General features: G+C 41.7%; 2 protein-coding genes across 3 annotated transcripts; one reads left to right on the top strand and one right to left on the bottom strand.

Annotated features, from left to right (window-relative positions):
- The first annotated feature begins 1,934 nt into the window (after positions 1-1,934).
- On the top strand, positions 1,935-19,246 carry LOC114443925 (protein FAM222A-like). 2 transcript variants are annotated; one of them, XM_028418304.1, is made up of 3 exons: positions 1,935-2,204; positions 9,714-9,879; positions 17,116-19,246. In XM_028418304.1, exons 2-3 carry the CDS (start codon positions 9,750-9,752, stop codon positions 18,522-18,524), a joined length of 1,539 nt encoding a protein of 512 aa, XP_028274105.1. In that variant the 5' UTR covers positions 1,935-2,204; positions 9,714-9,749; the 3' UTR covers positions 18,525-19,246. The 2 variants fall into 2 exon arrangements, with proteins under 2 accessions (XP_028274105.1, XP_028274104.1); XM_028418303.1 differs by having other exon boundaries at positions 9,711-9,879.
- Positions 19,247-21,228: 1,982 nt separating this feature from the next.
- On the bottom strand, positions 21,229-23,174 carry LOC114443593 (glycolipid transfer protein-like). The gene is made up of 5 exons (XM_028417782.1): positions 22,956-23,174; positions 22,485-22,543; positions 22,265-22,398; positions 22,024-22,174; positions 21,229-21,927 (listed from the first exon to the last, which is right to left on the bottom strand). The coding sequence occupies exons 1-5, from the start codon at positions 23,056-23,058 to the stop codon at positions 21,745-21,747; spliced, it is 630 nt and encodes a 209-aa protein (XP_028273583.1). The 5' UTR covers positions 23,059-23,174; the 3' UTR covers positions 21,229-21,744.
- Between the last annotated feature and the right edge of the window lie 18 nt (positions 23,175-23,192).

Here is a 23,192-nt window from a genome sequence, read left to right as displayed (position 1 = left end):
TTTTTGACTGGTGGAATTGCATCATCACATGTTTCTGATATTGTTAGAATGATTGATTAGTGTGTAGTGTAGTGTGCACAAGTTAATATGGTCTACAAAACCAACCTGGGCCTTGTGGACAAAATGGATGTTGGGGGGTCACAGATGAAAAATGTAAACAAGCCAAAACAAGTTCAAACGTAGATACTTTGAGGAAACTACCCCAACAAATGCTCTGATAAAGCTTAGAATAAATCCAGAGGTAATAAAATCCACCTCCTAGCAGGATAACAGGATAAAGTGTTCCTGTTCTGCATTCACTAAAAATCCAGGAATGTAAGCACGTCCTCACAGGTGTGTTTGGTTGTTTCCTTAAAACGTCACCACAAGAATATAATGTTTTATTCGTCTGATACACTGCTTTGCTTTTGCCAACACAGCTCCCTCGCTTCATTTACTTTAGCTTGTTTAAACACCACTTCTATCCCAGAAGGCCCCAGAATTTGAATATTTTACTTACAGCCAGAAACTGACGAGCTGCAGTCTGCTGAGTGTGAGTGGTATTGAAAAACATATTAGCTGAAAAAGAATGTTTAACTGTGTCTTTAAGAGAGGCGCCTGCAGTAGCCTAGCTCATCAGACATACTTATTATGGAACATTTATGACATTTTGACTTGCCATAATGGGAAAAGCAAAGCTGTTACTAATAACATTAAGGATGGCTTCCGTCTATTCAATTGTCACAGTAAGCCATGAGAGTGTGACAGTGAGCCAGCATGTGCAGCCGAACACTGAGGCAGCTAAATAGAATTCAAACATTAATTTAATAATTGCACATCTTCTACTTTGCATGTCAAAATATCGTATATATGAAAAGGCTTATTTTTGCATCACAGCATTGACAAAAACCTACAATACAGTCATATTGATGCACAGGTACATTTACCACTCCTCTTTAATGCACTTTTCTAATGCTGTGATGGTATTAGATTTACAGCATGTTCATTTTGGCTGCCAGGAGGACTATTATTAGATTTGAGCTGGGTGAGTAGTGAACCATAGACTGCAGCTTCTATCTGAATATGTCACATACCTCATGTCCTTAAGGGTAACAAGACAGAAGACTATTATATTGATAAATGCTCTAATTTTAAGTGTGTCCACCTCAGGAAGCAAAAATGTATAACATAAGAACAGATTGATTTCAGCACAGCAACACTCACAAAAATAGGCCTTTGAAGAAGATCTGAAAGGAGAAATCTATCCCAAAAATCACATATTTAGGCTCTACAGCCCACAGCAATCCAACTAGGAACTATTTTCTACCACCCTATTTACTACAGCCAGCAGAGGTATCACTGTGTGGAAGCCAACATGCATCCACCCATGACAAACGAGGAGGACACTAATAATGTTTACATCAAACTCATATCCAATCAGCATACATATGTAAACAGCACTGCACCATAGAAAAATATCAATAGATGAATTTTGGGTTTACTATAATGCATTATTGGACTAGGACCTGACTTGTCTCCAAGACTGCTATCTCTGCTATCTAAAATGTTTATGGTGAAATGGTACTTTCAGAGTGACATTCACAATGTTACTTTCCAACTAGATTGAAAAACAACAAAGAAACAAACAAAAACACAAACATCTGGACTGCTGATGTGCAGCTTTCCAGATGTATGTGCAGAGGCAGACTAACCACTTGCATTTATTACAGGATAATACAGCTCTTAGAGGTTCTTCCCCTTTAAACCGTGTCTGCTAAACAGGAACGTGCTTCCTTTGACGGGTTTGGCATCAGCACAGCGGCCGCCTTCTCTTTCATGTGATTGGCCGAGCCGTGGGAATATTCAAATATAGACTTGATTGATTGGCCCGGAGCCGGTTTCAACAGTGCAGAGGACTCATTTCCATTCCGACGTCACTCTCCGTGCCTCACACACACAAGGCTCGGCTCGGCTGCTGGGATGCTACACAAGCGGCTGTACGGAAAGTCTAATCGCTGAAATTATCTTCTGCCTGAGTATGTGGAGAAAGTACAGTTAATGGAGCCTCCTTCATCAATGGATGTTTCTCCCGAGGTTTCCTGCGCGCATCGCAAAATCAGTGGCGAGATTGCTTTTGCAGAGGAAATACGCCTTCCGAGCAGGAGAACAACCAATCATCCCTGGAGAACCAAAGATAAACAAGCCTTATGATAAGACACAACTCTGTAAGGCTCTGATTATATTTCTTATTTCCATCATCATGTGTAGAGGGAGCCACTGTGTGGGAAATTGTTTATTTAGTTCTGGAAATATTTTATTGTGTGTGTTTTTATATAAAATGTGTAGCTAACAATAACAGAGAAGGGGAAAAAAAGATAGAGGGTTGTAAAGATGCTTGTGCGCCTCATGTCAGACATTGATTTTAGGTCGACAGCGCTGAAGTGGTGAAGGATGCCTAGTGCGCACTAATGGATAGGAGCGTCTCGCCCTTACTATCATTACAGCTCTGTATAGATCATATCTGTTGGCCAATGTGTGCTCACATGCTAGAGTCTTAACTAATAGATGGGTCAATTTGTTTCCAGCATACAGAATCATTCATTGAATGTATCAAATAGTTAATTACAGGAAGCATTGCATGTGCATGTGCATTTGCATTACAAACATCTCTAGTTTCTTCCCCCTCTTGTGAGCCAGCATCTGTCTGCACATGTGAAATGGATGATGGCTCTGAAAGGCTCTTTATATGTCAGCATCCCAGTGGAAGTGCTTTGAAGTATATTATCGGTCATTCAGAGCTGCCTCAGAAGGTTTCCATTTCTATTGTCTAGAAGCCGGAGGTGGGATCATCGCACCTCACTGCACCGGTGGCAGCCGAGGTTGAAGGTTAGCCGCAGCAGAGGCTCCCTATAGATTATTGGCCAGGTGTGAAATTCTACCCTGCATGCTTTTCCTGCCTGTGCCAGATCCTTTATTACCCAGAGAGATGGGATGTCACAGCTTACCACCAGAGGCAGAGAAGAAAAGCCTGCAATTTGATGTTTTATTATCCTCTTCCAATTTCTCTGGATGTGTTTTTTTTTTTGACCAGATATGTCAACTCCTCAGGGGTTTATTTTTATAGAGATTTGGCTCTTGCCCATGGGTTTCCTATGTAAATTATGGCTTTGTGGCCTTTGATTTACATGTCAGAATAACAAAAATGCTTTGAATTTGACATTTAAACATTACATTACTACTTACTTAGTCCTGATTGTCATTTTTAGTCGTGCATTTTCATATTTGCATTCTTAAAATGTGCATTGCCTATGCTGGCCTGAATCATGAGCAGTCAACATGCAGGTATACCCCCATGGGGGTTTCCCTCTGATCTCACATCACACCCCAACAGTAATTCCAACTCTGTGAAGAAAAGGGATTTGTCATTTGGCTGCCTACTTCCCTTTGCTTTCTCAGGAGCAAAGCTGAGCTCTGATTTATTGTGAAGTTTCCCCAGGCTCCCTCAATCTGCAGGCTGAAACCCAGTTACTGAATGGAGGAAACCGCTCACCATGAGAATGACCTTTTCTTGAGAGATTATTAGCCAGGCCAGTGCAAGAACTGAATAAGGTCATGTCCATTTCTGCCCTGCCAACCATTTCCTGACTTTTAACCCCTGCTAACTGGGAGTTTTTTGCTGTGCAGCATCAGATGAATGCTATAGATGTATCTGTCTGTCCATTATACCAGGATAATGTCAATAGCTTGGTTGCTAAGCAATTTCTCTTGTGCACCCACCTTTTTATCTGCTAAGAGATGTCATGTGAAATTACGAGCAGCCTGCCATCTTTTGAAATCTGTCTAATTGGTCTTTTCATTCTAATAGGATGAAGGGGTAGAGAGACGGGGGTTAAGGGTGGAAGGTTAAGGACTGGGCCTCTGAGGTTACTGGGGGTAGAAGGGGGGCAGGGCTGCTGCTAAGGTCCTTATTATTATTTGGGCTACATGCATACTCGGCAATTACTCCAAATTAATGATTAACTTGATGACAACTGATGCATCATCATTAGCCCTGAAAAGGAAAGCGGGGGGATGACGACATTATAAGTTGGTGCAGAGATCAAACAGAGACTCTTTCCTCGTGGAGGATTTTGATGAGGGCTTCTCATTAGGTTATATCCCACATAAGAGCCGTATAGACAGCATTTTCTCTACAGTTTTTAATGAGCTGTATGTTTGCATCAAGAATCTAATGGCTTGAAGGAGTCTGTGACCTCTGGATTGTAAATGTAAACTGAGAAGCCAGAGGACTGGGCTCAGGAGGAGTTTGAGTTTGTTTAGTACAAATGCATTTTGATCTTAAGTTTGCATCTTTCACAAAACCTGCAGCTCATTCTTTCACGATCCATTATCTTTGAAGTCAAGGTTTTCTAAAGGCTGGGCTGCATCTCTTTGACAGCGTGTCTCAGTGTGCATACTGGGATAAGGATAAGATAAGGCTTTGTTTACCCTCCAATGCTACCTTGGCGTTAGCCAGACTTTATCCCATGCAGCATGTTTCTCTTACCTTGGCACTATGTGCAAGGGCAGTGTTGGGTCAGTCCATGGCCTTTTACTCACTTCACTGGCTACCGGTGAAGCACAGAATTGATTTTAAGATTCTTTTATTTGTTTTTAAGTGCTTGCATGGGCTGGTCCCGGACTACTTATCAGACCTGCTGGTATTACATCGGCCCTCCAGAGCTCTTAGGTCTGCTAACCAAATGGCTCTGGAGGTCCCCCGATCTCTTTTAAAAACTAGTGGTGACCGGGCCTTCTCAGTCGTGGCTCCACTTTTAAATCTCTACTTAAGACTCACTTATTCACCTTGGCCTTTGCCTGAGTATTGGCAGCTCTTGGGGATTTTATGTTTTATGATTGTATCTTTGTTTTATTGTATTATACTGCAGTTTATTTCTTTTATGTATTTTATCAGTTTGAGTTTATTTTATGTATTTTAATGTTAAGCACTTTGGTGGGCGACGCCCTTATAAATGTGCTATATAAATAAAGCTGACATTGACATTGACATTGACAAGGCTGGTGTCAAAGATAAGACTTCATTGTACAGATTTGAATTTATGGTCATGTTTGTGCTCAGCATCTCTTGTTTATGTATAAAGTCAGAAAAAAACACTAGTTATTATGATCATTTATTGCATCCTTGATGACCGGTTATCATCATACCACCACTGTTTTGGAGGGCAGACTCATGGAAATGGCCTATATCAACTCCAAAGTAAATGATTAATTGTTTGTCAAAAGTCTAAACCCCACAGACAAATACTTCATGCTGCCAGAAGCTCTGGCTGCCACTGCTGCTGCTAAAATTAATGGTGCAAGCTCTGATCCCACAGACTTGGGCAGCCATTCATTTTAAACCTTTTGTTGCTGCAATATTAAATCTAGAGAAAATATTGTTTGAGAATGTTGGATGTAAATTTGTTCGCCACAAGAGAAAGGGAGTAAATGGAATAAATCATTGATGCATTAAAAATGAAAGTAATTATGTATACAACAGTGTTTGGAGGGCAGCTAAAATGCAGATTGATGCATATCTGACAGTGAAACAGACACATAGAAATAAATAGTGGCATACCATAATTATAACTGCATATATAGCCAGGTGTGATTTATGTATATGGAATAACTTTTGCCCAGTTATGAGCATCTTTGCAGTAGTTTAGAGACCATTAAAATTTGCCAGTGTTTTTTTTTGGTCTTCTATAAATCACTTCCTACTAAATTATAACACAGAAACAGCCATTAACGCGTCACAATTTACATCCATCTGACCACTCTGAACATCTGTCCCTGAATATTGCCTTGCGTAAAAAATTTATAGGAAATGCTTTCTAACACTGTTGTAATACCGTTTTACATGAGCTAATCTTAATGGTAATGGGGCTCATTGTTATCAGCCGCAGGCCTGGAGTGTTCTCGCAGCTCAGAGAGGAGTGACTCCGGGTTGTTTGGTTTTTCTGGATGTGAACCTTTGTGTCCTTTTTCTTTTTTCACTTTCTCCAAACAGGAGGAGAGGAGAGAAATCTGGGTCTCTCATATACGCTGCTCTGATACCAATTATGTAAACTATTATAGAATTTAACCAGGCCAGCTCTTATCAGCTAATCCAGAAGTAATAGATTCTATTAAAAATGTATGAGGGGATTGATGTGTGTGTGTGTGTGTGTGTGTGTGTGTGTGTGTGTGTGTGTGTGTGTGTGTGTGTGTAAAGAGATGAATCCAGCAGGCAGCTGCTGCAGCACTGCTGTCAAATCTTGTCTTTATGAAGACAACTTGTTCAGTCCCCTTTACTTAGACAGGTTCCTGCAGTGGCTACCTTAAAGACACAAATTCATATATAATATGCAACTAATTATACAGTAAGTGGATTGTTCTTCATCTTTCAAAGGGGGACACTGCCCTTTCTCTTCTGTAGTAACTAATTGCTCTTTGTTAGTCATTTATTTATTCACCAATGAGCCTTCTTTTCTGCTTTTGTGGTTTTTCCTTGTTGCACATCTGCAGTTTCTGAGAGGAAGGAAGGGGAAACATTAGCATAGCACTCATGCTAATCCACTCAGAGAGTGAAAAGGGTGCTCGTCTTAAACCTTTTTCATTATCATCTAATTATTAACCGAGGATCCTGAGAACTGCTAACAGGAGCTGAGAGGGTTGGGGGTACAGAGGGGGGAGGGTTGTGTGTGTGAATGAGGCAGGATGATTATGTGTGAATGTGTGTGTGCATCTTTTATCCATGTGCATTTCATGTTTGTTGAGGAAGGGAGGTTCTCTGTGTAATTTTCCTCTATCTGTGCTCTGACCCTCTATGCTGTGTGAAGTCATAAAAGACCGCAGAAGGTCAGACAGATGCATTTGTCTGAATTGCTGTATAATCTAGGCTTTGATGGATATTCTTATGCTGCTGCTTTGCACAATTAAACAGGTGAAGCACAGACATGAACCATTTTAGATATTTCAAGTGTAGTACTATAGTCAGCTTCACTATCTCAAGAAATATAAAGAGTGTTAGTTGTTGTATGGGTGCTTTTAAAATTCTCAATTCTCAGTCTTTTCCAGACTAACATTGACTTTATTTTCTTACAAAATGTCCTGATCTCAAAACAGATGTCACATGAAATAATATAGCGTTCAGCAGCATGTCAGTGACAAGGAAAAATGCAGAAAAAATAACTTTGTCTGCCACAAACATCCTTATCAGAACACCACGGGGACAGTTAGACAGTTAGATGGACTGCAAAGCACAAGGTCTTTATCTCTCTAGCAGGCCCTCAGTGGGCCACATCACGCTCCTTATCAGCTGCATGGACGTCGCCTGAGAGTGGCGAGAATTAAATGTTCTCACAGCTTAAACTTCATGTCCCTTTTTTTCCTCATTATGCATGTGAGAGAAGTCCTTGAGTAACACAAACTGTGGAGACACCAGAAGGGCCAGATTCTGCAAGAAGCTAGACATCTGGCACGTAACTTTAATGTCTCGCACAGGGGCCCATTAACTGCTGATTGGATGAAACCTGGCTTTGAAGGAACACTGATCATTACATTATCATCTTAGCAGCTAATATCTTTGGTTTTCATATGTAGTAAATTTCTGCTATGTGAAATAAAATGTACTGATGGAAATGTGAGGGATGTAGAGCTGAATCTTTGCCCTCATAATATCATGCATTCTAACATCACTTTGATCTCATATCTCTCTTCTCATTTCAGGTAACTGTACTTGAGTGTGAGGAGGCAATTTTAAGCTTAAGTTTTCTGTCTAAATTGTAAACTTAGATAGCAGCATGAAAGAACCCTCATTACTTGCACTTTATGCATTATTTCATGGCTCCTATTTCTGCTTTCAGGGAAACTTCTTTTTTCATTTTTTGGCCTCTCTTTGAATTATAATACCCTCCTTGAGGTATTTTCATCCAGCTGCAAATTATGGGAGTAATGGAGGGTATTCCAATTCATGTCTCATTTTCTGCTTGTGAAGGGATTTCCCCAGAGATGACTTTTCTCTGTTGTGTTCCTTCTGCCTTTTCAGTATCTGCCTCTTGACAAATGTGTGGTAATGGAAGGGTTGTTGTGAAATTGCTATTATTTTCAAAATGGAATCTGGCCATACTGAAGCTTTTAGCTCATCAGATGTATGTGTGTGTGTGTGTGTGTTCAGATGAGACAGGTTGCACTGAGCAGTTTGAAGTGAGCTTGTCACCACGGGGACAGATGTTGAGCGGATGAAGGGAGTGGGGAAGGGAAGAGGGAAGAGTGCGGGAATCTTTTTTGTTGTTGGCACCTGAGCAAAACAGAAGCCACTCAGTCTCTTCTTCCTTTTGAGCTGAAGCTAATCATGTTGCTGCAGCCCATCAGTGAACATTCTTTCTCTGTGTTTGACTTGTCATAGCTGCTCTCCAGAGCCTGAGGGAGAAATGAAAACAAAAATCCAGAAGAACCATGAGACCAAACAAGAAAAAAAGGCATTTGACAGCTGCATGCTGCAGGCTTGTATTAGCCATGTTGGGGGCTTATGCATTGCAAGAATGATAACAGGATTTATCAACTATTAATACATATTTTGCATCGATAGCAGTCTATCTACAGGACACCTGGTTCACATACAGCTGAGGGTTTTGCAGTAGCCCAAGGTTTTAAAGTTGTGCAGTGCCAGCATCCGGATTTGCTGACTCTTTCAGATAATCAAAGAGAATGTCAAATATGATTATCATTGAAATATTCCTTCAATGCCTGGCTTTCTCTTCAGAGTGATTGCCTCAATCAGCACTGCTGTGGAGAGGTGCAGTCTTGTTCAGACACAAGCTCTCATTTCCTCTGACAATACTTAACTCTGCAAACAGCACGGCCTATTTTAGTGGAGTGAGCTGCTCTTGCCTTTCGCTGCTGATCAATACGTCCATAAATTTATAGAACAAGAAACCAAGGTCTCAGGGCTGGCTAGAAATTGAAACACGCAGCCTGCGGCTAAAGGAGGGTTTGTAAATGATCTGTGTGATCACAGCCGACAGAACAAGGTTGATAACAGGAAAGAGCCATCCGAACAACAAAGCAGGAGAAAGCAGTGGAGTTATCATTAAGTGATTTAAGTACTCTGTACAGTCTCTGCAGTTGAAAAGGGGAATTATGGTAAAAGGACCTGGAAACATACATTTTTGATTTGGGTGTTGTCCACCAATAAAACTTCCAACTGATAAAACTGGTGCTTGCTACAAGAGTTTCCATGTATGGCTTTGAGTTTTTTCTATTTTATTTCTAGTGATTATTGCAAATATGTTGTTTAAGCACATAAACATAACCAATAAAACCAATATGCATGAGAACAAATATTGCTCTGCAACACTTGCATGCATTGGAGGATCATGGCCTTCAGTCCCTGTCAGATAAGGGGCAGTTTTGCAGGCTTCATCAATCTTTATCAAAATTGAAACTCGTCTACGACAGGACTGTACCTATTACTGTCTTATTTATGATCCCTTGACTTTTTCTCCTGTGTGACCTATAAAGTTGACATTTGTGTTTGAGACCCAAAAGTCACAGATATGGATGCCATATTCTTTCATTTATGGTCATTTAAGACCATGTTGGCATAAGTGAAGATATGGCAGTCACAAAGTACAGTGCTCCAAAAGAGTTGCTAATATGGTTTGCTTATTCATGAATTCATAAAAACGCATTATTATGCTTTATTCCAGCAGGTTTACCCTGGCTGTGCGCTGCCCATGTGAACTATCATGCTGGCCTGTATCCAGAGACGGCAGAACCTCTCATCGCAGCGTTTGGCCTGCACACCCAAAAGCCTTGATGTTACACCACCACCATTACTGCTACCAGTCCCACGGCTGGAGCCGTGCATTCGCAAAGGTGAGCCTTACACCACACAAAGGTCAGAAAGAATAGTATGATGGCACAAACACGAACGTTTTCTTTGTCAAATTCCTGGCTTTCTATGTAAAAGTCATCTTCGGCTTGACCTTGTTACCTCCAAGTGCATGTACAGATCATGCATAGTTTTCTAGATTTCGGCGGCTGTGAAGCTCCTTGAATTAAAATAATGGGCCTCTTGATGATGATGCCTGTTAATTGGACTTGTAATCAGTGCACTCCTGCAGTGCAAATGCACGCAGGTCAGAGTGGACTCTGAAATTACGACGATAATCAACTCTCCCGTACAGAGTTACTTATGATGCTCACATTTGGTGCAGAAAGGGCTTCATGTCAGTGCTGTTTGACCTTCATTTTGACTGATTGCGCTGCGCTTGTTGAAAGGTTGAGTGGGTATCTTTGGGACTGGAATTTGTGATTAGATTTCTTTCAATTAACTGATTAAATTTTCGTCTGCAGATTTCGCTCTTGGTCTGATGCTTGCTTCTGTTATGTAGGTTACTTTACGGATGTTGTTGGTGCAGTGTTTTTTTCTTCCTGGATAATGAGACTGTGCATTCTGCTGTGGTTTACTGTTTTACGGTTGTATTATACTTCTGGTTCAAAGATAATATCTAGAAAAGATTTTAAGTTGCAGTCTAAATGTACTGAGCTATGAAATAATGTCTGTTCAAAGATGTTTTCCTTTTTGGTTGTCTTGTTATTGTCTTGAGGATTTGCTACTACGTATTTAATGTGACACAGGAGATTAGCCGTTGCACTGCAGAAACTAAAAGTAATGAAACACTAGGCTGCATTTGATGACCTACCATTATGCTCCTTCAGATGTACTCCTTCAATGCTTTGCAAAATAAAAAAGGAGGCCAACCTATCCCAAGATCCAGTGCACAGCTTTCTAGGTTGCTAGGGCAACTAGAGTGACTCTTCATGTCATGTAGTGTTTGAAATAGGAAACACCGTAGGCCAGATCATCTTATTTCCCTCACCCACTATGGATGTGCTATGTGTCGTATTTTACCATAAGGAAAGTATTGAAGGTGCATTATTGTTTTTAAGTTTAATGGCCCCCACCATAAGGATCATATTTCACCAACATGACAGACTTCCTCTCAGGTTGATGGGAAATTGCTGAGGTCACCTCAAAAAACAGTCCTGCTCTAACAGGTGCACTGAGACAACAGAACAGTCAGAGGGAAGTTAATTTATTAATATCCACAAATGACAGGACCAGCTTTAACCAGCCGACATAAAAATGCTGTGTGACAGCCTGTGTAGACGATTATAACCATCAAAGTGTATCCAACCATATTCAAATTTGCAAAGCTGAAAATGTGTTCCCTTTTAAGCTCCATCTACTCATCTTTCATTTCCGCGGGTGAAATACCTCTTTGTCTTTTTCCTTATTAAATATTAATTGGGAATCAGTGGAGCACTTGTTGGTTAAATGCTGGAACAGAAGGGCCTAGTTTGCCTCAGGCAGACCCGGGGATGCATTTCTCATCCTGTTTACCTGCAGGCCCCCCCAAACCCAACCCACCTCCTTCAGTTTTATGTTGCGTATAGTGCCGCTCCTTCCAGCTTGAGCTTGACATTTAAAGTACAGCCACAGGGAATAGAGTGCTGATGGGAGCTCAGTCTGTGTGGTCCGAGCTTCTTCATTAAATGAGTCGTTGCTAGATCAAGTTAAATGGGGACAGTCTTCAGCCACTGCTGCGCTTTTGAAAGCCATTTCCATTTTTAGCTATAAATGGAAAGAGGAGGACATGAGAGCTCTCAGCCACACAAACCCATGTGAAAGATTTCTGAGAAAGCAGTGTTAGGAATTATGTGATGAGAGTGAATGAGAGCGGCGCTCCTGTCTGCTATCTCAGCTTGAAAGCCGTGGCTTGAAATGCTGTTTTTCCCACGCTGCTGGCCTGTGCTAGGCTGCCTTTGAGAAGGGGGAAACTTTACCCAAGCTGGGCCAAGCGGCACAGAAACAAATGAGGAATGACACTGGTGCAAAGAAGTATTTGACAGAGCCTCCTCGAGCACACATAACTAAGTGTTCAACCCTGAGGTTACACTGTTCTGAGAGCACCCTTCATACAGAGGTCACTGACACGGAAGGAAGGAGGCATGTGAAAACAGAGTGAATGAGTGTCTGTGTTGTCGTTTTTGTGTGTTTACTAAAGAAGGTTGCGAATAGAGAGGTGAGATTTAAGAGCTGTGATGTTAGCATGTATCACTGCAGCATGAAACGAGACAGTTAGAGAACAATCTGAGCCTTGTGAGAGTGTTCTCTGGAAGCGTACTCTTCCATACTAGTTACATACAAGCGTACATTTGCTCATCAGAGGGTATACAAGATTGCATGACAAATAGTAAGTCCTTCTTACCATACATTCGTACACCTAGTATTTTACTGTCTTCTTTTAACTTTCTTGGTTCATCCAAACTGTAGCCTTCACCATACTTGTTTCCGCTAGCACATGCTATTGGTTTCCGCATGCTGAAAGAGCAGATGCAGGCAGAGGGTGAGGTGTAAATATCAGGGAAGGCATTTCATTGGATGCAAATTTAGTAAGCGTCCCTGTGTGCAGGATGAGTCATCAATATTATCATTTGCCATGAATTGGAAAACTTGCATATGTTGCTGAAAATGAGGCAAAATAAATACAATTATCACATATTTTATTTTAGGATGCCCGTATAGAGCCTGACAGCTGCTAGTTTAGCTGTTCGCCCGGTCTAACCGGCAGATAGTCAATAGCAGAAGCCTGTTTCAAACAGATGAAAGAAGGCAGGGCCAATTAATTACACGGTTCTAATGACTGGGCTTATTGGGCCAAGGGGGGTGCATAGAGGAGGTTGTCATGGTAACAGAGAAATAGGTTTTAAATGAATGTGTGGAGCTTAGTCCCTGATTATTAAGGTAGGCCAGAGTATTTTAAATATCAGGATTATTGCGTGTGGTAAACAAGTATTTATTCCTGCTGAGAAGCTCTGTTCTGTAATTAACTGCCAGTTTTCAGTGCCATGTTCCTGCTGTGGATTTGACACTCGTAAACATGTTATCACACTAAAGTGCTCAAGATAAGTCGTTAGCCTGACATCAAAGACCTGTGGGATTTTTTTTTGCCTTGGCAGTTCTGCCAACATGTATGGATATTAACAAGGATCTCTAGTTTTATCTCATGTGGGATTCATATCTAGCAGTCATTGTAATTGTTTCCTTATGTTCCCCCTCTGGGTATGAAATGGATGGAAGCCTTGGTTTTGGAAAGGCAATGAGCTTACCCAACTCCTGTTTCAGCCCTGCCTCTGGGGCTTGTTTTGCCCATAAATTAGTGATTAACTCAAACTGCTCCAAAACAATGAGGTCTCTGCTCTAATCTAGGGGGTGGCTTCAAGTGTGACCACGGGGAAAAGATTAGCCAGTTTAAAATGGCAGAGAGCACTGAGTGGGATTGGATGTGGGTGGAAGAAAGGTTATGAAAGACCATACTTACATACATATATGTAAGTATGGTCCTCCTTTTACACATACTGTATATATATATATACATACTGCAGAATGATTGAAAAAACAATGGCTTTTCCCTCCAGATTATGCTCATGCTAATACCGTATTTATAAAAGGTCCTTCTTTACACACACACACACCAATAATGAATTAATCCTAGTGGTGATTGAGAGTTTATTATTGGCCCTCCTACCTCCAGTTGTTTCTTTCCAAGCACATCCCCTGCATGGAAGGAGGAAATCAGGATTAGATGTTTCCTGTGAAAGCATGCCAGTTTCACTCTGTGCCATTACAGCTGAGCAGCATGTGTAAAAACAAGGCCTAGACTACAAGGACCATTAAATCCACCGGGCTGCATCGCACATCAATGTCATTTTAAGAGTAATAAAAAGAAGCTTTTCAATGCTAGCTTACTTCAGTCGGCCCTGTCTAAAAGCAAGTGAGAGAAATGCTGAAAGGTCAGAGAATGTTAAAGTGGGATGTGTAGCCGAATCCAAGGCTGCTCCTGAAAAGTGGCTGATGTGATTTTCTGTGCTGCCTCTGCTCTCTGTCAGGGCTGATGAGAAGCAGCATGCAGTCTGCAGGTTCAGGGTGATTAAAGTGCTTAAGGTCACACTGCTAATTTTCTACCTGCCATTCCTTACCTCTCAACACACAGCTGTTATGTACCATTGTCGTGTGAACAGCCTCATATTTGCTTTACCCCTGAATTTTACTGCATGTCACAAAGTCAACATATGGAGATTTTTTTTAAATACTTTGCAAATAATTCATGGAAGTTTTTACATTTGGCATTCCGTTAAACAGACAAGCCAGCATTTAGCTTTGTCCAGAATGTCCCAGAATCACTGGGTCTCCTTTATCACAGGTTAATGAGCTGTGACCACTTCAAGCAAGCTGTAATGTTTTTGTTTCAGATGGTTTTACTTCACTTTTTAGAGATCTAAAGAGTTCTTTGGGGTTTTTTTCTAGACAATTTGACGTCTTGACGGATTCGACTGTCCTGATTTCAGCCACTAAGATAAGCTGAATGTGGATGTTGTATGATTTTTAATTCGACTCCATGCCTGTATGGGATTTCTTCTGGCTTAATACTGTGCAATTAAGCATGCATTAATGTGAACATGAATAATTGTATCTCCTAAGGGCAACCGAGACTGATTAAAGGACTCATTGCATGAGCTTTAGTTCTCAGTTTTCAGTTTTGTATTTCAGATATTCTCACCTGTGAGGTAGAAAAATCTACCTCTATCTACCGTTTATATGGAATCCAAAGAAACTCTGGTCTGCAGCTTTTACGCACAGTGGGATTTTACCTAGCTGGCAGCTTCAGCCACCATAGTGCCAGAATGTAATTAATGAACCGCATTTTCAGGTAATATTTGACTTGGGTGTGTTTGTATAAAAGCCTACTGAAAAAACAGTGAATGCTGTGAAGAATGGCCTCAAGATACACTTTAATTACTGCTACCACATGCTTTGAGAGAGCCACTGGCCGGGTGCTCGGTTTACTGCAGTGTGGTGCTCTTTTTACTGCCATTTCACACTACTGATTGGTATTAAAATCCTCAAGATTGAAACAATTACCTAGTATAATGCTGATCATGCTGTTTTTCGAAGCCAGCAGTTTCTGTCAGGATGTAAAACTAACAAGATCCCCTTTTTCATGCATATGTCACACAGTAGTGGCCCTCAGATGATAAATATGTGAATACAGAGTGCCTATTTGCTAATGAGGTTTCCATAGTGCCACATTAAGGCAGCCGCAGTGGGAAGTGCAGCTGTGTTGTGTCTCCATAGCTCTGACAGGGCTGTAATCTCTGGACTAACAATATCAGACACCCTGTGAAGACGTGTTAGCATTCAAAGTGTTTGAAGTGTTTGTGGAACAGCGAGCCGATCGCAGCATGCAGGGTTCAGCGCTGACATTTAACTCAACTAGAAACAGCTAAAATGCCAGTCTTTGATTTGTTGTGCTAAATTAGCTATCGTCTGCAAATGAGTGGCATTATTCAAAGCAAATAATAAACACCTTTTTTTTGTGCCGTGTGGTGATGCAAATGTGTCACGGCTTCTAATCACCTTTTCAGGTTTATACAGTCTCCTCTTATTACCTTTTATGGTCATGAATATTCAATTTTAGCCAGTAATTGTTGTTGCAGCTGCTTTTTTCCTGTTATCTCTTTCTCCACAAGTAGTATTGTGGGAAACCATAGAAGACAGAGCTCACATCTTGATGTTGTATACAGTACAAACACCTCTCCAACATCCCAGATGTCATTGTTTTCTATAGCAGCACTACACTCTGAGACATAATAAGCAGTGTTTTGCTTTGTTGTATTTCTCTGCAGAATTCATTCATGCTCCTGGCACCATGGTGCTGTTCCATCTGCTCCACTGGGAGATTGTTGGATGGATTGAACACTCCACCTTACCTCTTTCCTCCATTTTAAACACCCAATTTATTCCTTTCATGAGATGGATCTTGTAGATTGACTCATTTTCACAGTCGGGAGCCTCACTGTAGGCCTGAAATGAAATGAAGTCCCAAATCAATTTCAAATGGGAACGAGTGAGCTCTCCCCTGCATAGCTCGAATTGGTTTTGTTATTGAAAATGAAATGAAGTGTTTTGTTTTTATTATTTTTTTTTCTGCCCTTTATTGCAGATTACAGCCTTGTTCCTTTACCTGCTGTGATTTCCACCAGCTTACAGCGTGATCAAGGTTGATTTCAGCAGCTTTTCTTTTTATGTCAGAAATTCCATAAAAGTGTCACACTGAAAGGTGGCGGTAATTTCTACCAGGTGATTTATTGTTTTTAAATAGGCCGCCTTTTCCACCTTTTCCTCAGTCGCTAGGAGTTAAGCAGCCATGAAATTGCCTGAATAATAGTGTTTAAATCCAATCTTAGTTTGTCCCGTCAGCTTTCCCCCTGCACACAATTCAATCAGCGGTGCTCTCTGTGATTGCTCTTTTTCCATCTGCATCAACTTTTCCCTCACAGTTTAGGCTCCAGGCTTTTACAGTAAAATCAGTTCAAGCTTATAAAAGCATAAAGCGGAACAAAATTTCAGGCAGGGAGCTGGTGATGCTTGTGTGATTACAAAGTTATTGAGAAACAACCAAAGAAATGGTGTGGATTATTATTTGAATCATATTGTATGCTGTGTGAAAACACAGAAGGTAAAAGCTGCCTTTTCTGCTCCCATTTTTTTGTTTTAAGAGGATTGGTTTCCAGGCAACAAAGAGAACACAAAATGTTCTGTGGTCCCTAAAAAAGGCCACCCTTTGCCTGACATATATCCTCATCAGAGTGAAAATACCAATTTAAAAATGTAACTTAATAGTATTTCTATTTCTTCCTATTTCTAAAAGCGTTCATCACTACACCACTGTTAACCTCCACTCTGCCCCTTCCTCTGTGATTTAATAGCTTAATACTAACTGCAGTCAAATGAGCCCTTCTGTAGCTACTTTTCATCTTTTAATTTCCTGGGGTAAACTAATTTTAGGTTGAACTAAGTCCTAATTAATTTCATTAAGGAGCAATCAAACAGCGCTGGAGGTGTTTCCTTCCTTAAAATTAGTTTAGAGGACCAGTGGATGTCTGCCATTATCCCCTAGAACAGATTTAAAGGAGAAAAACAAACAAGAAAATCTGGACTGTTTGTTCACTGATCACATTTTCTTCCCTCTGCTTTCTTCTCAGGCGAGCTGGCCTCCGTGATTTCTCGGTACCCTTCTCCTGCAGAGTTGGATGCTTATGCCCAGAAAACAGCCAACAGCCCGCTGTCCATCAAAATCTTTCCATCTGATGTCCGAGTGCCACAACACAAACAGCTTAACAAAACAGTCAATGGATTGGATACGACAGGCCAGCGCTACAGCCCCTATTCACATCCATATTCGGGAGGCTACCAGGGCTTGCTGGCCATCGTCAAAGCATCTGTGGTGGTTAAAGGTGTGGTGAAAACATCAGAGGGCAGGAGGACTAAACATGCAAACACCCAGACCTCTGTGGCACCGTATAATAATCCTCTGAATAATGGCTACACAGTCAGACATGGGCATAAGGCCTATCGTTTAAGCTCATGTAAGCCCACTGATGTACCCATTGAGACACTTTGTTCTAGCGCAGGGATAGCCTCCGGAGATCAGAGCCTGGCCCCCCAGTCTGAGCTGGCAGAGGTTCAAAGCCTGATGAGGCAGATGAGCAGAGTCCCCCACAGCCAGGCCCTGCAGCTGGGAGGAGAAGCTCGAGCCAGCCCCTCTCTGCAGGCTGTGGCTGCGGTCGCACATTCAGATTCAGACTTTGTTCTGGGAGTGCCGCCCCAGAGCAGTCGGGCCTTTGCAGGGGCAGTGCTACCTACACAAACTGCAGACATTGCCAAAGCTGGATACTTGGAAAAAGGAGACTACACAGTGTGGCAGCACAAAGCTCAAATCCAGCCACAGCCCTATCAGCAGGGCGCAGTCAGGATGTACAGTGTGAGTAACAGTGCTCAGGGGCGCAGGGCAACCGAGCCTGGGGTTGGCCAATCTCCTGAAACCTGCCTCCCTTTGGCATGCTCCTCGCAGCTGTCATATAGGCCACATGCTGGCGGTGTGGGCGCCGGGCAAGAGCGAGTCAGCGGCACCTCTCTGAACTCTGCCGCCATGCAGGGGGAGCTGTCTGTCGGACAGTACTTCGCTCCTCTCTGGGACAACGTCATGGCCACCCCCAACAGCGACTGTTATCCTTCTCAGGTGCTGGCAACGGGTACATGTGCAGCCAGGCCTGGAGACATGGGGCTCTCTCATCACCACCTCCACCCACACCGTCATCAACACCACCACCCACAGCACCACCACCCCCAGATGCACCACCCGCCTCGTCCTCCTCCTCACACCCAGGCCTACAGCACAGAGCAAAACCTCTGTTGTGGGCTGCCAAGTTCTAGCCTGTGCCACGCTGCTGTACTGAGCAGCAGCCTGCAGTCTCTGGAGTGCCTCATCAGTGAGATCCACCCTCCCTGCATCAAAGAGCGCATGCTGGGCCGTGGGTACGAAGCCATGGGGATGCCTCAGCTGCTGGAGCACCAGCAGCAAACCCACGTCCAGCTCCCCATCTATAGATAAGACAAGGTGCTGCTACACAGCGGGACGCAGGAGTGACAAATCTTTTTATAGACTGTCAGTTTAGACATGGATGAGAAAGAGACATGCCTTTTTAGTTTGTGCATGTACTGTATTTGTAGAAGGCTTTGTGTTGTAAGCCTGAATTGATAATCATGACGTAAGATACAGGTTTATCCTTCGGACTTTTCATGTTTTATTTTTATATCTTGAATTGCCATCGAACATGACTGCTGTTCATTTAATACTGATGCTGAGCACACATTCATATTTTAATGTCAGCTGTACACAGACAGTTGATTCCTCTGTTGGCCTGAACTAAAATGGTAACCTTCTAAAAACTTGAATCTGGGATGGATATGTGGTAACGGCTTGAATATATTGTATATTTTTTACAAAAGTTGCATCTATTCGAAAGGAAACATTCCTTTTCTGAGGGCTGATTGATATATTTGTCAATATTAGAAAACCTAGCATATTTATTTAACAGCATATTCCCCTATGGTTTTACCTACAGCATTTGAATCTCTTCATTTTTGAAGTTGGCATGTTAATGTGCTGTAACATTGTCATCATTACTGTAATATGGTGACCATATGATGCTCCTTCTTAATCTTGGGGAAGAGGCAGTAGTCTGAAGGTGCACACATTCAGATGTATCAATCACCCCTCGTATTAACTGAACTCTTGGTTATCAGCTAACGTTACACACCTCTCCTGGTCACTTTCTGGGGGACTATTTTGTGGAGATATATATATATATATATATATATATATATATATATATATATATACACGTACATACATAGACAAAGTTATGTCATTTAACACCATTATTGATTGATCGTCATGCTCAGCTCAGCTTATTAGGACTGTTGCATATTCAAAATCAACACTGTGGCATTCAGGCCAAACAAGATGTGCCCTTTGGTTGTATTTTTTTAACCTTCTCTTGAAGGCTCTGACACTGTTTCTCGACACCATGTGTGTAACGCCGTGCCATGTTGACGATCAGGCCGCCTGAATCATTCGCAGTGTCTTCTTCGTAGGGCTATATAATCTCTGACGGTTTGAGATGTATGACTGGGTAGTTCTTGTGTGTCTGCACTGGTTCTGTAATACTATTTATTTATGTGTCGGCCTGTTGAGTTATACGGCAAACTGTCTCTATAATTATAAAGTGCAATTATTATACATGAACAGCTCACCATGAATTATGTTAATGAGATAACTACATTTTGCAATGTATGACGACCCTAATCCCCCAAACCCCCACTTTTTTGCCTCTTCTTATTAAGGATTGTCAAGTAAATTAAATTTTCTAAACTCAGCAAACATTGTGTATTTTCTTTTAATAGTTATTATCCGGCGAACATGCAGCCTCTTTCTGTTCATGAATGATAAACTAGTGGTGGAAAGCTGAGATATTTTTTTCCCAGTGTTATTGCAGAGGGATTTAAGGCTTAACCGCCGGGCTCTTTTTATTACAATCCATCTTTTTTGCTGAAGGGACTTCAGCTTTATTATATGATGTAAGTCAATCCATAGTTGAAATACATGGGACTGGTTCCTTTTATAAATGATGCAAGCTGAGAGCGCTAATTTTGTTATCACCGTGAGAGTAGTCCAGATGGATGGCCGATTCTTGAAGCAGAAGCCATTGAATACTTACAAATGAAAATGTGCAGGCCTGCTCCTTATGATATTACATTTTGAGATGAGAAATACATGCTTTCCATGAAAATAAATTCACGGGACCATTCTTCAGAAATGGCCTGGCTGTTACCCAGCTATTGAATTGCTAATCTAAGATGATATGCCTGCCTGCACTTCTTATTTTGCTCCATTTGTCCTCCTATATTGGACTCTATAGCTGCAGCACAGTTTAGATCACCACAGACATAAAATGTGTATGCTATTAAAAAGCAAATAACTTCGGCAAAACTGCAATATTCACTTGATGACCTCATTGCAGAGAACAAATAATGTCAGCGTGGAAGGATAGTGGCTTTGTCATTGAGGCATTGTTGTAAACGATTTCCCGTCTTTTTGTCTGCTTCGCTTGGAGCTATTCCATCCTATCAGGCAGGACTGCTGATAAACCTGCAGGATTACAGACTTGTTCCTCTTTCTCTTTGCTCAGAGGCGATTAACTTAGGCCTGGGCTCCTCCGGGAGAAGAACCAGAGCCACTACAGCCTCTGGGACACACTTCAGATAAGTAAGACTGTGCAGAGGAAGAGGAAGGTTGATTTGGAGGGATTAGGATGGAGAAGAGATTTCTGTCTGATTCACTTCAGTTTGAAAGGGAAATCCACTGCATTAAGTTTGGCCAGCTTCATATACACTACATAATTTTGGTGATAGGGATCTTAAGAAGAGGTTTTGGCAAACCTACTTTTGGAAAACAATCATGATGGAGATATATCAGGGATCACTAAAACAAAGGGGCTAAAATTTCATGCAGAACCATGAATGTGATTGAAAGACAACCTGCCAAATATCGCCATCCAGTGTCCGGATTATGAACTGAATGTGATTCATTTTAAGAAGTCTGGTTATAAACAAATGGGGTACATATTGCTTATAAATGACTGTGCACATGTCTTTCTGTCTTCTAGAAATTAATAATAGTTAAGACGTTATAAAGCTTTTCCCTGACCTAAAAATGTGCAAAACAAAGCACAGAAGAATGCAAACACAGACACTGATTGTGGTTCTACTCCTTGTTTTTGTCTTGCAGGGGAAGTAGAATTTCATATACCGGTACATTACTCTGAAAATATTCTGCATTTATACAGTAACATCAAGGCACCCAGAGAATTCAATAAATAAAAAATAAAGCAGATGAATTAGAAATGTATACTGGAGACACAGCTTCCAGGTTAACAGCAGAGGGAACTCCAACACTCAAGAGGCAGAAGGAAATAAAATTAGCTGAAATGATTCCCTGTAATGTTTCATGTTCTTGTTGTAATAATATTTTAAATCAAGCACACACACACACACACACACATCTGCTAAGAACGAGAGTATCATTGTGATGTAGAAAAGAAATAAAACTGTACTCAGCTGTTCTGTTTACAGTTAAGGCATCTGTGTCATTTTAAAAACCAAAATATACAGTAACAATACATTTATTATTATCAAGGTATTAAAATGCTAAATACCACACTGTGAGGGAAAATGAAACTGCACCTCCAGTCCAGCTGCGTCCATGGAGATCAAACAGTGTAGTCCAGCTCTGCATTTAGATTTGTGTACATCTGGTAGATGGCATCTACAGTAGGTGTGTAATTAACCAAGAACTGACGCACATTCGCCAAACACTCTTCCTCTTTCACTTCCTCTCCTTTTGACAAAGCCTTCAGGAAGTTTGATCTGTAGGGTGCTGCGAGCAGCGCCGCCTGCAAAAAGCAGAAATATGGACATATTTAGGTAGAAGTAACAATAAGAAGACAAGAAAAAGGTAATGGCAGGACAGACAGGACTTCTGTTCTCACATTGAAAATCTTCTGAACAATCCAGCCATGGTATCTCTTCAGCGCTTGCTCATAGGCTTTGGTTATGTTGACCCTAATCAGGTTGGGGTTGTTCTCATCTCTTTCTCCATCTGCCAAACTCTGTAGGAGGATCTGAATGAAATGGAGACCCCTGCAGGAGAGACACAGCACACAGCTGTCTGTCTGTCTGCAGCTGAAAGTTCAGCATACAGTGTGACATAACACCAGTGTTCATGCTCACCTCTTCAGCCACATCAGGGCTAAAGTCGCTCCAACTTTAGGCCACTCTGCCTGGTGGGCTTCTCGCTCTGCTTCCAGGATGTCCTGCAGGGTGACGTACTTTGCAGGATCTTTGAGATAAACTGCTCTAATTTTCTGAAAAGAAAAGCACACTGGTTTGAGTACAGATGTATATGCAGACTGCAGAGTCACACAAACACAGAGACAGGTGTGTATCTTACCGTTATGTTGCCGTTTATGTCTGATTTAATGATAGAAAATACTTTTGATCCCAAACAGTCTAGATAAAAAAAAGAGAAGCAGACATTTGAGATGAAAGCAATAAAATATGAATGACTTCATCACACATGTCCCTGGCTCACAGGGGAGGATGAATACCAATCAGCCTTTTACAAACACAAGTGGAAAATGCAGTGAATGCATAGTCTCAGTTAAGTCACAATGAGGTCAATGTGTGCTCTGTTCAATGAGTAAACAAAGACTTCTCTATAGGGGAAGCTGCAGCTGACTCGGATCCAGGCCGACAGCTACATTTCTGCTGTGTGTAAAAAAAACAGCCACGTCCCATCTGAAAGGTTCGCTCATGGGATCAAACAAACGGCAAGTCATCTGAACCAGCACGAGAAACAGGTCAGCCAAGTAGGAGAGGCGCCGAGTCCGTCTCCGAGTCCAGGTGGAGGTAGTGTACTCACCGAAAAAGGCAGGAATATGTGACACATTGTCCAGGAATATCTTTGTGTCTACAGACTTGTCAGGAGGCAGTTCTCTGAACTGATTATCCAGTAAAACAGACATGGTCCCGGGCCGTTCTGCTTCTTCTGAGTGCCGTGGTAGAGCAGCAGCGGCGGCGGCGGCGGCAGCGAGCAGCAGGTCTCGGCTGGAAAGAACCCGGAACTACTGTGCGTTCTTGTCGGTTGGGTGGGGATCAG

This window comes from Parambassis ranga, chromosome 12 (assembly GCF_900634625.1).
Source record: "Parambassis ranga chromosome 12, fParRan2.1, whole genome shotgun sequence".
Taxonomy (NCBI): Eukaryota; Metazoa; Chordata; class Actinopteri; family Ambassidae; genus Parambassis; species Parambassis ranga.
The sequence above is the reverse complement of the archived record's forward strand: the minus strand, read 5'-3'. Positions and strand labels throughout refer to the sequence as shown.

Bases quoted from the DNA above. Each gene is read 5' to 3' on its own strand.
- LOC114443925 (XM_028418304.1), top strand. From the start codon at position 9,750: ATGCTGGCCTGTATCCAGAGACGGCAGAACCTCTCATCGCAGCGTTTG. The intron at 9,880-17,115 runs GTGAGCCTTACA...CTTTCTTCTCAG, and splicing joins GGAGCCGTGCATTCGCAAAG to GCGAGCTGGCCTCCGTGATT.
- LOC114443593 (XM_028417782.1), bottom strand. From the start codon at position 23,058: ATGTCTGTTTTACTGGATAATCAGTTCAGAGAACTGCCTCCTGACAAG. The intron at 22,544-22,955 runs GTGAGTACACTA...TTTTTTATCTAG, and splicing joins ACATATTCCTGCCTTTTTCG to ACTGTTTGGGATCAAAAGTA. The intron at 22,399-22,484 runs GTAAGATACACA...TTTTCTTTTCAG, and splicing joins ACATAAACGGCAACATAACG to AAAATTAGAGCAGTTTATCT.